The sequence below is a fragment of the Lepus europaeus genome, chromosome 15, assembly GCF_033115175.1.
Source record: "Lepus europaeus isolate LE1 chromosome 15, mLepTim1.pri, whole genome shotgun sequence".
NCBI lineage: Eukaryota > Metazoa > Chordata > Mammalia > Lagomorpha > Leporidae > Lepus > Lepus europaeus.
Window position 1 is genome coordinate 11,260,584 of NC_084841.1, and position 14,305 is coordinate 11,274,888.

A 14,305-nucleotide genomic window follows, 5' to 3' on the forward strand; every position below is an offset into this window, starting at 1 on the left:
CAAACAACAGTTCCTCCAGCCGAGGTGATGGCGCAGCTGACTGACTCAGTATAAAAGGATAAAAGGCTTTTCCTGGCGAAGAGACCATTGTCTGTCTCAGCAAGCGGTGAGGAACCCGTCTGTGGAGCCCGAGGGCCAACACCTGTCCCTGCTCTGGGGAACAGCACACTTCAGAGTGCAGAGACCTGGAGAATGGCCCCTGAAGGCTGGGTTCTAGCTGGCTCCACGAGAGCACTTCAGAAACTTCGTGGTAACTGTAATTAAAAGGTAAGTTTGTTTGGGTGCAAAAAAATTCCAAAATTTATGCATGGTTTCTCATCACCAATATTGTTCCATGAACTTGTTAAAGACTATTCCATATGCATGGATTTCGAAAATTGTTTTGCACCAAAACAAACATCTTTTAATTCCATTTCTGGAGCACATTGTTTTATTGCTACTTGAACAGTCACTTGGGCTGAGTCATTTGCTTTTCTGAAAACTTGCAAGTTTTGACCAGCTCCTTTCCAAGGGCCTTTTCTAAGGTTTAAATTTGCCCCGAGATATTTGCAGATACAGATACTTGTTCTAATCCTAAATCTAAAAACTAACTCAACCCTCTTCCAAGGACAGGTCAGCGTTTCTCCAGATCCTAAGCAGTTATTTCAAAATAAACATGTTGCACAACTTTTTTTTTTTTTTTTTTTTTTTGAGGCACAAGTGACTTCCCATGAACGAAAGAAGGAAGACCCTGCACCCACGCAGGCTGGTGAAACGTGTCTCGAGCTGGCGGGGAAAGTTTAAAGAGAGTGCAGGAAGTGGAGCAGGGGAGACTCCCGGCAGCACAGCCAGCAACAGCCGGGAGCTGTGTGCGCAGACGAGATCCAAGTTACAGAGCCTGGCCGCTAGCTTGCTCCCCTTTCGACTTCCAGGCACTTAACACAGGCTCCAGAGGCTGAGGTCTGTGCCTGGAATAGAACCCTCTCTGTTTCGTTCCTAAAATACTCCTTTACGCCGTGTCAATGCTGCCCCGTGCTTTGCTCATACTTTAGGGAACTATGGAAAAAACTTGCACATTGCAGAGGGAAGTTCAGGCCAACAGGAGTGCGGGGTCGTCTGGGGTCACTGTCAGAAATTCCTCCCCAGCTCACAAGGAAGAGGCGACTGGAGGGGACGCTGGGCCGGTGGGGATGGGGCGGCAGAGTTCACAAGGTCACACAGTGACGGGGTGCCCTGGGCAGGCCTCTGTTTCCTGTTGCCCATGTTACAATCTACTCTGGTGCTGGAGCAATGGATCAAATAGGAAGCGGTAGGCTTTGAAAAAAAAAAAAAAGTTCATCCAATGACCCACTCAGGGCTTGATTTTAAAAACCACTACCAGGACTCGCCAAGCTAATGGTCTTGGGATAATGACAAGAAGGACAACAGTTACCACGTCCGTGCATTCAGCATGACCCAACGCCTTCCGAGTCACGTATGCAATTCACAGTGCATCAACGCATGGACACACTCCACAGGGCTCCCTAGGAAACAGCAGGCTCCGTTCCAAAGCCCCGTTCTTCCCTGGACCACCTCTCAGCTGCGGCTTTACAACCCAAAGGGCGCAGTCTGGGGTGGGGTTTCCTGCCACCCGTGAGGATCCTTCTCAACAACCTTGAGCTGAACGGCACAGCCCTCGGGTTCTGAAGCAAGCACACGCACTTTGAACATTCCCTTATACGTGCGAGTTCCCGCGGGAGTCTGATAGAGGCAGGATGCCTCGTGCTGTTTTTAAGGGTGTACCGGAGAGGCCGATAGACCCTGCGATGGTGTGGTATCACCCACGCCGTTCGCGCTGTATTCTCGGGGGACGGCCGGGGCTTGGGGTCCGAGAGGCGCTCTATGAGTATGTGTTGCATAGCAGACAGAGAAGCAGGACGTGTCAGCGTAATGTAATGGGAAAGGAATGTTTACTAGGGAAACTGAAAGAACGCCAGTTACACTTGGGAAAAGGACGGAGATGGTTGTAAAGCTGACTCTGGCTGTTTAACTAACACACGGGCTGCACATTTTTGAAGCAAGACAAAGAATATTACACCAACCAGAGGCCAGCTCTGGCCTTTCAGCCGTCCCAAGGAATTTCAGAAGCCCATCCCGGAGCCTGGGAGCCAACGGCCTCCTTGATTAAGGGTCGTTCCCAAGCTGGGAAGGAAACGTTTCGAAGAGGCGGCTGCTTAACCGGGCATCACGTGATAGAACGCCAGATGTCTCCCTGACAGTGGAGATCTCATTCATGAAAACAGCAGGCGAAGGGGAGACCGGAGCGAGCGCCCTGTCCTTACCGTCAGAGACAAGGCCATGCACACGAACGTGAACTTCTTGATGTGGGTGGCGGTGACCGTGTTGCTCGTGTTGGCGAGTTTATTGCTCGGGTTGTTCTGGGGAAGAGAAGAGCGGTGATGAGGACTGGGCTCTGGCGTGACCTGGGCCGAACCCCTGCCCTGTCGCCGACGGCAAAGAGTCTCGTTTCCGCTGCTGCGCCTGACGTGTGGATTTCAAGTGACAGCCTGGGAGCCGGCTGGCATGCGGAGTCTCGCTCAGGCAGCTGTCAGGTTCCTGTACTCGAACGTCAACCAGAGTGCATTCTGGACCGAGCCAGGCCCCTCCCCTTGGCACTGCGCCAGCCACCTGCCCCAGCCCTGGCCCCAGCACACCCGACATACATGGCCCTGCTGGGAGACTTCCCGGCTCTCCTCCCTACCAGACGGGGTCCCGTCCCATGAGGCCTTCCAGGCCTGCTCTCCCGGCCCAGGCTCACCTTCCTGCCCTGATTTCCCCACCTGCAGCCAGCCACACGGGGCTTCCTGCCCTGCCCCTTGAGCTCCTGTGTTTTGTTCCTGCCTCTCCCAGTGGGCCTACGGATTTTCGGCAACCCCCACCTGTCTTCACAGCCCCTCTCGTCCCGCAGCCTCTCTGACCTTTGACCTCCAGGCTGTCTCTGGACCCCACTTTCGGTCCTGTGTGTTCAAGCTCCCTGTGAGGTTGTGGTGCTGGGGAGTAGAGGGCCGCGGCACACCGGGCACACAGAGCAGAGCCGCGAGCCCTGCAGGTGGCTGACTTCCTCCCAGCCCCGCTGCCAGGCATGCACCTCACCCCTCCACCGTGATGACCAGCGGGGAAGAAGAACCTGTGCCTCATTCTGGGTCCAATTAGGCCCAGGGCTGAGGGAAAAACAAGTCCTGACACCTGGCTCCCCCTCCAGCATAACACCTGTACTGCTAGCACGGGACCCACCTGGGGCGAGCTCTGGGCCCTGCCTGGACCTCGGAGGCCGAGGGAATCTTGCAAACCCTTCCCCTCGTGGCTGCCCCAGCCCAGGCCCCTTGGGGATCACACGTTTTTACTAATTCGAGCCTCTACAACCCACCTGCTTTTCTGAATAACCGGGTGCCACTGTGGCCAGCAGCACGCAGGGGAGCCACACCCGCCCTTGTCCCCAAGCTCTGTAAGGGTAGGGCCCTGGGGCACAGGGGGAGGAGGCCGTGCTGGGGGGAGTCAGGCCACCTCCCCACAGCGCCCACATGGAAGGCAGGGGGCTGAGGCTCCTTCCTCCAGGCCCACTTTCGTCTGTCACACAGCCAAGGTGACTGCAAACGTCATGGACACAAGTGATTAGCTGCCATTAGAGCAGCACCGTGTTTCATTCTGTTTGCCTCCTCTGCTCACAAACCCCGCTTGCAGACAGCCCAGCAGCAGAGAGAACCTGCACTAGTGGGGGCCGCTCCATTCCCGTGCAGCTGAACCCCCTGGACAGCACTGAGACTCGGGCTCTCATCCTGAACACTACGAAGTTCAGCGGCTGTCACAGCCCATTCTGGAAGTGCACCCAGAGGTGTCTATGATCCCGGGGCACAGACTGCGTTCCCAGAAGTGCTTGCAAGCTACAGCTCCCCAGGATGTCTGGAAACAATGGGTGGATGCCCAAAAGGGTTGAGTAGCTCGAGTTTCTGGCTAGAGAGATATATTTGCTAAAGGGTTTTTTTGCGTAGTTTCTATCCTGTGATTAGCAACAAAACAATGTTTCTCTCTACTGCTCCTGCTGAAACCAATGTGTGGCATTGTTAAGTTTTACTACTACAAGGAGGCCAAAACCAATTTCACCTGGGACTTTCTTAGCCCGGAGGGGCTGACCCTTTGGCACCTGCTCCTCTGATCCAAGTTCATTATAAAATCTTACAGAACTGAAATAGCAAGGCAGGGTTTTCTAGGATCGAGTACTATACACGCGTTCCTTGAAAGGAAAACAGAGACTTTCTATCTACAGCCTGAGTTGGACTCACTCAAACACCAAATGTCTGCTTCTCCTGGGAGGGCCTGTGCCCATTCTCAGAGGCTGGGGTGCTGGGAGCCAGAAGCACGCATTAGCAGAAGTGGTGCATCCCGAGGCCTGCCACCGAAGGTGTGCAGCAGGTGGAGGGAGTGCCAGGAGGGCACAGTCCTGAGCAGGGTGGCCCCCCCCCCACGAGGTTGTGTATGGGGAGGTGAGAGGGATCTGGACAACAGCACAGGGGCCGGGCAGTAGGGAGGGGCTCCAGGGTGGGCAGTGGAGAACAGCAGTGTGCGTGCACATGCGTGTGAGCACATGTGCTGTTTTGGACAAGCAGGCACTAACGGGGACAGAGGAGGAGGATGGACAGTCAGCCTTGTCCAAGAGGCTTGGAGGGGATACTCTCAGGTCAAGGGCATGGTCAGTGTGGAGGATAAGAAACCTCACCTAGGGCCCACTCCGCAGGCCGTGCCTCCTCCCAGAAGGCCACAAACATTTACAGGGGAGTCTCAGAATCACATGACCATGTGACAGCCTGGCCCCACAGGGAGTTAGTCTGGGGGAAGCAGGGAGGGGAGAGTCCAGCGTTAGGCAGGTGCAGAGCCCCAACCCGCCCATCCTGCCAGGGCCGACCTATTTCCCGGGGCTCTCCTTGGGAGATGATAAAATGATATTGGCAATGGTCCTGAGCCTGTTCTCCAAAAACGCAGGCCAAAAAGCCTCGGCTGCTATTACTGCTCTGAGCGGCAGGCGGCTTCTAATTTTTCAGTTGAATACACTGTGCACTATTTGGGGTATGCTTTGCCAACCTTTTATTTTAGAGTGAAAACCCGTGGGTTCAAATCACGAAGCTGTTGAGGAAATAGACATTCATTGAATGAGGAGCACAGGAGGCCACAGGTTACAGGTCAGAAGCTACCGTGGCTCTCTCAGAGGGCACAGCAGCCGGGGAGTGCAGAACTGCGGTCAGCAGAGGCTTCTGGCTGCAAAACCGCCACCTCAAAGCCAAACCAGCCCCACGTCCCGTGGCACGGCCAGTGTGAGCAGGCACAGACACCGGCCCCCAGAGCGGGCCTGTGCACCTGTGAGCCCTGGCCGTCAGCTTTGTGTCTGAACGAGGTCAGCAAGCACGAGTCTAACTAAAGAACCCAACCACAGAAATCGAATCCGATACGTTAAAGGTCCTGAGAATTTATTTTCCCTTCCGCAAACAAGCCGTTTCTCCGCAGGAATAAGCTAGAAGTGACCACAGAAACAGCAACGTGCAAAGTGTTACCGAAGCCGCAGCAAGGCTGGCGGAGATTTGCCTCTGATGTTTCTGGAGGGAAAAAGTCCCCAATCACAATCCCGCCCCAGCCACGTTAACCTTACAGTGGGGAGTGGGATTGAGAAGCATCAAGCTCTTCCTCCTCGGAGACCCCTGTCTGTCACATGGCACTTTTAAGAAGAGTGTGTGCGACATCGCCCACACGGGCCTCACCTTGTCGAAAGCGGGATAGACAGCGCGGATCTCCGTCAGCCAGCCGTACGGCATGTGTCCCACGGGGTATGTGGCTGTCAGAATTGCCACTGCCTGCAACAGGAGGAGCCAGCAGGGTTAGGGAGGCGGCCTTCACCTATTTTAATGAACACAACAGCAATGCCCAGGGTGCCAGGAACATCAGGCAAGTCCCCAGCTGCATGAAGAAACCGTGGCGTGGCAGGACAGAACAGAGCGCTCCATTAGGTGGCCCTGAATCCGAAGCTCACCTCCTCATGAAGCAGGTGTGTGTGTGTGTGAAGCACAGGTCCCCCAGCGTGACCACGAGGGGCACGTGAATGCCCAGGCCCTAAGTCCACAGTCAGCAGAGGTCAGCTCTGCACCCCAGTGTTGCCCCTCTATGCCACAGAGCGCAATTCTGAAAAAGCCTTTCATATCATTTGTCCTCATGTTTTAAAAAAGCGAGTTGGAATTCTCGCCCGAGTCACGGGGTCTCACACTGCTGCCTGGAGGACTTTATTCAAGTGAAGAAGCTGCTGTGCCATCAAAGCCACCCAAGATGACTCTCATGACTCCAACCCCAAATGCAGGCACGCGCCGAGGCGAGGGGTTTGTGGGCTTCTCCTTTGCAGCGAGCAGGAGCTGCTTCCCAGGGCATGGAGCCTGGCAGGCAGAGCCCCGTCAAGGCTCCGGGCCGCCCCTCCGCAAGAGCAGCACTAACAGGAGGCCCTAGTGAGCGGCCCCAGCCTTCCAGTTCCAGGGGTGGAATGAATTCTCCAGCGGACACTGGGATAGGAAACAGATGAAGTCACCGGATTTGTTCACGCTCAACTCCAAGGAGGGAAAAGGTGTGTCAACTCCTCCTCTGGAGGAGCCGGCCGCTCCCAGATCCGGGGGGTGAGTACTGGAGCAGGGACAGTGGTGCTGAGGTGGGTGGGATGTGCAGGAACCCGAGAGGTCAGGCTGGGCCAAAACAGAGGCACCAGCCTGAGCCCTGGGGGCCTGTCAGTTCCGCTACCACGAGGCCCGGGCCATCATCCCCTGCAACTACAGGGACAGGGTCACAAGCTGACTCCTTGGAAATGGAAGGGAGTCAAGAAACCTGGGTTCCAGCTCCAGCCCAGCTTCCAGCAAGTTCTGTGTCTTTACCCCTTCTCTTCTGTCTATTCTTCATATGGTAAATGAGAAGTAGGAGTTAGAGATTTCCTTCCATCATCACAAAAAGATAAAATACCATGATTCAAGGCCTCGAGCGATCCTAATGGCTTCCTAGTGTGACTATGTCAGAGAATTTAATGTCTCAGGATCACCTGAGCTGGCGAGATGACCTGGGAATCAACTTGACCCACCCCTCCCGGCTAAGATGATCCAAAGAGTGCAAGTCCCTACCTCCGTAGCTGCAGAACTGCCTCCAAGGTCACGTGAGACGAAGAGGTTGACGATAGGCCTGCTGATCCTCTGTGTGGCCAGAATCAGAGCCAAAGGCCACCAGAAGCTCAGCATCTTCCTTATTGTTGCATCTCCCTGCATTGAGGAAGGGAGACAGAAGTTTATGAAACTGTAGAAGTCGCACGGGAAACACGGTGCAGAACTAACGCTCGCTCTCTTTATGTCGATTGTGAGTCAATGCACTATACTTAGAAGTAGTGTAAGGAAGTCTGCAGAAAAACCAGGTGGAATTAAAATGAAACATACAATCTTATTAGAAATCAACTCAGACAGTTGGCAAACTACAGGGCAATCAACACACACGTGAGAGCTTGATGGATCCCACCAGGATCTTCCGTACAGGAAATCGCCAACCAAGGTAGAGCCCTACGCCGCGGCCCAAGGAGCCCATCTGGAGCTGGTCTTTGTTTACATCATCAAATGGACTGGCCAGAAGCCAGGTCGGTAGGAGGTAACTCTTAGAAATAAAAAACCAGTATAATTTAGTTTGGAATCAGTCAGCTCACATAAATGTACCTAATTATTTAAGCACCATATAAAGTTTTTTTTTTTTTTTTTTGACAGGCAGAGTGGACAGTGAGAGAGAGAGACAGAGAGAAAGGTCTTCCTTTTGCCGTTGGTTCACCCTCCAATGGCCGCCGCGGTAGCGTGCTGCGGCCGGCGCACCGCGCTGTTCCGATGGCAGGAGCCAGGTGCTTTTCCTGGTCTCCCATGGGGTGCAGGACCCAAGGACTTGGGCCATCCTCCACTGCACTCCCTAGCCACAGCAGAGAGCTGGCCTGGAAGAGGGGCAACCGGGACAGGATCGGTGCCCCAAACGGGACTAGAACCCGGTGTGCCGGCGCCGCAAGGCGGAGGATTAGCCTGTTGAGCCACGGCGCCGGCCCGATATAAAGTTCTTAAAAAGCTCTTACAGATGCCACATCAATTGTTCAGAAGCATACGGGACATGAAAGCATAGGGAAGAAAGAAAAGCAGTTCCCTAAGGTTCTGCAGCTAAGGTGGGCGACGTCTTCCCAGGTTGGCTCTTCCTGGCAATTGTGGTTTTGGCACCAAGAGTTAACAAAGACGGTAGGAGTGAAGTCATGGGACCGTCTCAGCCACTACCACCTGTTCCCCTTTGCTGTGGCTGAGTGTTAAGAGATAAGTGATTATAATCAAGACGGCTTTAATGAGGTTGGCCTAGTGGTGGAAATAACTAGATAGGCTTTCACTGGCGGCCTGACCACACACGGAGTTACAAAAGGGGTTGATGCCTGAGCAGAGTGCCTGGGCGTGTGGGCAAGGGCGTGCACCTTGCTCATCTCTGACACTCAAGGCACAGACTCCGCTCCTCAGAACACATGACGGTGGTCCTCCCCCCAGTTCTCCCTGCCGTTCATGGCTGTCCAGGATTCACGTCTACTGCTGCTTCTGTATTGCCCTTCAATGGGGCACAAAGCGGCTCGAGGGCAGAGGCCAGGCCTTACCCTCTTCCATGCTGCCCTGTGGCCCCTGGTGCCCTGCTTGTGCCCAGCAGGAATCTGAATCAGAGACTCTGAGCGGCCAGTGAAAACAGCAGAAAGCCTGGATCTGGCTGCGAAATTAACAGTGAGGAGACGGGAGCTCCAAGACACCATGGCTGCCAACACCGTGGATGTCGCAGCCCCTCCTCGGCCCGACACAGCGCTCTCGGCTTCCTCTAAGTCACTCCCATCTCCGGCTGTCCTTCCCCGGGGACGCCACCCAGCGCCTGGCCTCCGCGGATGACACCATGGGCTCCCCACGTGGAGGCCCAGCCTGCGGTCGAGGGGCTACGGACGTACGTACCCCGAGCTCCGGGCCGCTCCTGTCGGGGATGATGTCATGGATGTTCCTGTAGTAGCCCAGGCACAGCGTGGTGCAGCGCACGAGCGCGCCCATGTACAGCGAGAGGATCGGGATGAGCAGCGGCTCCCGGCACTCCAGGTGACTGTGAAGCAAAATGGCTACAAAAACAACCTGGGAGACGGGAAAACGGGAGCGGGTCAGAGGGGAGGAGAGCGAACCGGCCGCCCGACACGGCTGAGCCTCCACCATGACTTTGCAGGGAGAACTGAACGTGGGCTGAGGCTCAGTGATGCTGTCCTGTGACTCACGGGCAGGGGTGTGGGCTTCACTGGAAGGAAGGACGCCTGGTCACTCTGGCGTGCCCACCGTGCCGAACGAGTCCCTTACAGCGCCGCCTATCTGGTGAAACTACTGCCTAGGACTTACCTAGCGACTGGACTCCCAGCCCTTCCTCCCATTTCCCTCCTGAGGCTGGATCCTGGGTGCACGTGCAAGCCACACGCGAGGCCTCATGTATGTCCCACCACCTCCCCATGGCAACTTACAAGGGGATACGGGAAAATGAACACAGCATTTATAGCACAGAGTCACTGAAGATGCTAGGAAACAGGCACTCACAGTGATGGTTACAAATCAACCTAAACTGAAAGTTTAAAATACTAACTTATAAAAGTGGAATGGGTTGAAATAATCGGAGTCGGGAGAGACAGGAATCATAATGATGTGTTCACCTCTATGAGTGCTACGCTTTCACAGAAGTCTAAAACCACATCAACCTGCCCTGTTCTGCAGGGCCTTGGCCCAGGGCCCGCCCACACCCCCTCATCCAGGAGACCCCAGAAGCAAAGTATAACCAGGGGGTGGGGGCGGGGGAAGACGGTACTCTGGAGCAACAGCAACCTTAATGGCCAAGCAGCCATGGAGAAGCAGGCGTGTGGAAGATGCCGCTGAGTGCTGCTGGGCAACAGGTTATCCCGGGCAGTGCAGAGACCCGACCTGGCCATCGTGGGGTCTCAGCTGACCTCAGGAGCCAAGGGCAGATGACAGCAGAGGCCAGAGGAAGGGAGGTCGGGAAAATGCTCACCAGGATACCCAGCAAGCCAAGAAAGTCCAGACGCACACGAGATACAACAGGAACACTCCCTCGGTAATCTGATGGACTGAGAGGCAGCTATTACAACCACGGTGGGACAAGAAGTTTGCGTGTCTGAACCACACCTAAAGACTTTGTGCTACTGTGTCTGAGATCGAGTGGCTTAGGGGGAAAAAAGCAGAGCTGCTGCTGAAGTCTGCAGCATCATAACCGATGTTCGTTTTACCGTTGGTGACTACTCGCTTTTTGTGCCAGGGTGGAGTCTCGCGGCACCCTGCCTAGGATCTGTCTACCCATCGCCAAATTAGGTGACGGACAAGCGCTTTTAGGCCAGGAGCGGAATGAAGCATGAGGGAGGTAAGAGACTTAAGAATAAAAATACAACTTATTCGCCCAACCAAGCTGCGGCAGGAACTCCAACAACAAGGTCTGAAATAACCACTGCACCAGGAACTGCCCGAGGCCAGATGGCATCTGAACCCAGCCTGCCTCGTTTCCACTGACCACATCTGTTTGCTCCAAACTCGAGGCCCTCCCTCCGCAGACAAGGCCCCGGATCAGGTTTAGAATAGAGAAGGAAAAGGACTGTGGGCAGACCGGCAGAGAATTTCTCAGAACACGGCTTTGTCTTCTTGCCCTTGGCTGCACACTCTATTTATCTTAGGCAATGGTGAGGATTTTTTAAATTTAGTTTTCCCTTTGTCAGTACCAATGCTTGACACAAGAGGGGCTTCCTTAATTTCAAATTAAGTGATCAAAACGAATAAGGCAGTTCAGTTCACCTCTCAGAGAGAGTGAAAGTAAGACCAGGAGAAAACTCTAATAATGGTACAAGAAAACAAACCAGCATCAAAGGGTTGTTAGTATTCAGGCATGAATTAATTCAAATTATTCCTAACGGTGATCCATGGAGTAAATGTCAATTATCTGGAGATTTAAAAAAATCTTTTCTTTGTTATTTCAAAGGCAGAAAGAGAGGGAGAGAAAGAGATATGTCTTCCACTGGTTCACTCTCAGATGCCCTCGACAGCAAGGGCTGGCCCAGGCTAAAGCATGGAGCCTGGGACTCAAAATAGGTTTCCTGTGTAGGTGCAGGGACCCAAGTGCTTGCGCCACCACCTGCTGCCCCCGAGGGCACATGGTGGCAGGGGGCTGGAATCTGGGGCACAGCATGGATTTGAACCCAGGAACTCCCGTAAGGGACGTGGGTGTCCCCAGTACCGTGTTAACTGCTGCACCAAAGGCCTGCCCCAGAGAGGTAATTCTGGTCATTAGGGAAGCACTCACAACTCAACAGATTATTTTAGGAAAGGAGCCTTTTTAAAAGTCTAGGGGGACCGGCACTGTGGCATACTAGGTTAAACATCTGCTTACGGCACCAGCATCCTGTATGGGTGCCAGTCCGGGTTCTGGCTGCTCCACTTCTGATCCAGCTCTCTCCTATGGCCTGGGAAAGCAGTGGAAGATGTCCCAAGTCCTTGGGCCCCTGCATCTGCGTGGGAGACCCGGAGGAAGCTTCTGGCTCCTGGCTTTGGATCGGCACAGCTCCAGCCATTGCAGCCATTTGGGGAGTGAACCAGTGGATGGAAGACCTCTCTCTCTCTGCCTCTCTGTAACTCTTTCAAACAAAAATAAATAAAAGTCTTTAAAAATATGTTTTTAAAAAGGCTAGGGTGTACGGAAATGTGTAGAAATGTTCACAGAACAGAACTGAGAATTTGGAAGGAAGTGCAAAGATCACTAACCTCCTCCTCCAAGTAGACATTTTCTTGAATGTCTGATTGTAGGAACTCAGCCTGATTTATAAATTACAGGGCGTGTTTCATGTGGTTTCCTTGCTGGAGGAAGAAGGGAGGAATGGAAAGCGGAGGCTGGGGCTGGACCTCAGCAAACTGAACCCACAGAGGGGGATGCTGGCCTTCCACTCAGACAGTGGAAAGACAAGCGAACCGGTCTCCGGGGTCATTTCCAGTGTGGGAATGGACCCGGGTGGGAGCTGCCTAGGAAGCCACATCAACAAGCACTGCTGTGAACGCCCTCCAGGACTGACTCGACGCGTGTCTCCGGAAGCCAGGGGCAGAGTGCGTGCACACAGAGGGCTGTGTGCTCAGTGAGCGCACAGCGACCCTGTGATGGCCCGAGAATGTCCCAGGCGTGGCCATTCACAGACACGCTCTTTAAACAGAAACCCCAGACACCAAACTCAAACCCGCACAACCCTCAGCCTGGAAGCAGGACGCAGGCTTCGACTGCAGGCAGTTGCTTCCTCTTCTCATCCATTAGCAAACACTTGCTGAAGGCAGTATTCTGTGCAACAGTGCTGCTGCAGGCGGGCCGCACACAGAGGGCGCCGCACCACACATGAACGTGGATCGGCACGGGACAGGGGGCGGGAAGGGCCTTGCACCTGATGCCCAGCTCCGAGTGGCACGCGGGTTGACTTACCTGAGCTATGACGTCAGAGATTGATGCACACCCCACCAGGAAGCTGTATTTGTGTTTGAGGAGAATGCCAGCGTGAGTCCACGCCTGCCAGAGAGAAAGGACTGGGCATGAGACACGCTCAGGGAAGACAGGGAAGACGCTGTTGCCCAGCGCTATGGTCTACGTGCCATCCCTGGGACATGCTCTGTACCGCCACAGCCTCAGAGCACAGGTTGTCTTTGGTTGGCAGGGTGACCCTAACAGGTGACTAGGTCCAGGCTGGACGTGTAAATGGAATGTATGACTGCATTTCCTTATTTAGTGCCAGTTACACGCAGACGAGTGCACCTGCTACGTTTGTGTGCCTGGCAGGAGGGCGGGGCGGACACCAGGCGACAGCCTCCCTCTCTTGGAGCTGTGGGGATGGCTAGAACCTGCCACAAAGGTGAAACCAGGGTTCCGGCTGGTTCTGAGTGGCTGCGTCCCTGCAGGGTCGCATGGGCCAATTACAACACTGCCATTTCTTGTCAGCACGCTGGGGCAGGATCCTTTCTGATGCTCTGAGTCAGTGTGGGGAATTAAGAGCAACGTCCTCTTGTGGGAGCTGACGATGAGAGCCCAGGGCGGCAGGTTTGGCGAAGCTTTGACGTTGGTCATCACCCTGCTTATCGCTAAGGCCGACCAGAACTGACACAGACGTCACATTTCATCCGAGCTCAATGCCACCAGACAAGTAGGGGCTGTTCTGTGGGTCGGTGTCAAGACTGTACAGCAGCTGCCTCGGCAGCTCGTGGGTCCCAAACGTTGATAAACGCAGGGTGATGACATTTGTAGACAGCACCTTGGGGTTTGTGGCCATTTTGGTGGGAGTCTTATGGTTTCTAATACTACATGTGTGTGCAGGTGGGAATGGAAGAGAGGATTTGTTCTTCATAAATGCTCCTTATTTTTGTTTTCATTGGGATCTTCGAGGGGGGTAATTTACAAGTAAGACATAGAAGAAAAGGGTACCAGCTTGAATGACCCCTACCAAAAATACCTGTGGCCAGAAATGTTTGGGATTTAAGACTTGTGAGGTTTTGGAATATTTGCATGTGCATAATGACATATCCTGGGGTTGGGACCCAAGCCTAGTCACAGAGCTCATTTCTGTTTCACACATACCTGTACACACATCACGAAAAATAACTTCATATGGTATTGGATATAACTTTGTGCATGAAACAAAGTTTCACGCGTGGGGTCAGGCGTGGAATGATGGTGGCACTTAAAACATTTGGGATTTGGGATTTTCAGATGAGGGATGCTCAGCTCGTACCGAGTCCCAGAAACCCTCTCGTGGCAAATACCTCTACAGCGAGGTGGGGAACGGGGTACCTGGAGTTCCTGCTGCGCACTGACTCACAGCCCCGAGTTCTCAGAACTCACTGTGTGGTTGTGATTCCTCCCTGTGTTTGGATTTCCACGCCCAAAAGAGAGGATGGGACAGACATCAGGGCAGTGTCGAGGGCTCTGTCTAGGAAGTTGGGCCTTGACGCTTTTACATTCAGTTTTCTAATCAGCCCATTTAGAAGCCCTGTAGGCTGGGATCAGTGCGGGCCTGTGGGAGGCTGTCTGTATAGACCTCAAGCCCCTTGCCTTCTTCATGTTCCCGAGTGAACTGCACCTGCTCTCAGAGCGAGCACACCCGGCAGCCAGTAAGAAAAGGACACCCAGAGGTTCAGGTGACCCATGTCAACGGAGGCATCCCAGCACTCAAGAGCCA

At 54.0% G+C, this 14,305-nt stretch overlaps 1 protein-coding gene across 1 annotated transcript in view; it reads right to left on the reverse strand.

Moving 5' to 3' along the window:
• ANKH (ANKH inorganic pyrophosphate transport regulator) overlaps positions 1–14,305 on the reverse strand; it is a 141,064-nt gene that overhangs the window by 29,283 nt on the left and 97,476 nt on the right. The window contains exons 4-8 of the mRNA XM_062212593.1: positions 12,562–12,645; positions 9,024–9,194; positions 7,155–7,289; positions 5,766–5,858; positions 2,301–2,396 (exon numbers count right to left, since the gene is read on the reverse strand). Of these exons, the coding sequence (XP_062068577.1) occupies positions 2,301–2,396; positions 5,766–5,858; positions 7,155–7,289; positions 9,024–9,194; positions 12,562–12,645 (579 nt within the window). The remainder of the gene's footprint in view (positions 1–2,300; positions 2,397–5,765; positions 5,859–7,154; positions 7,290–9,023; positions 9,195–12,561; positions 12,646–14,305) is intronic.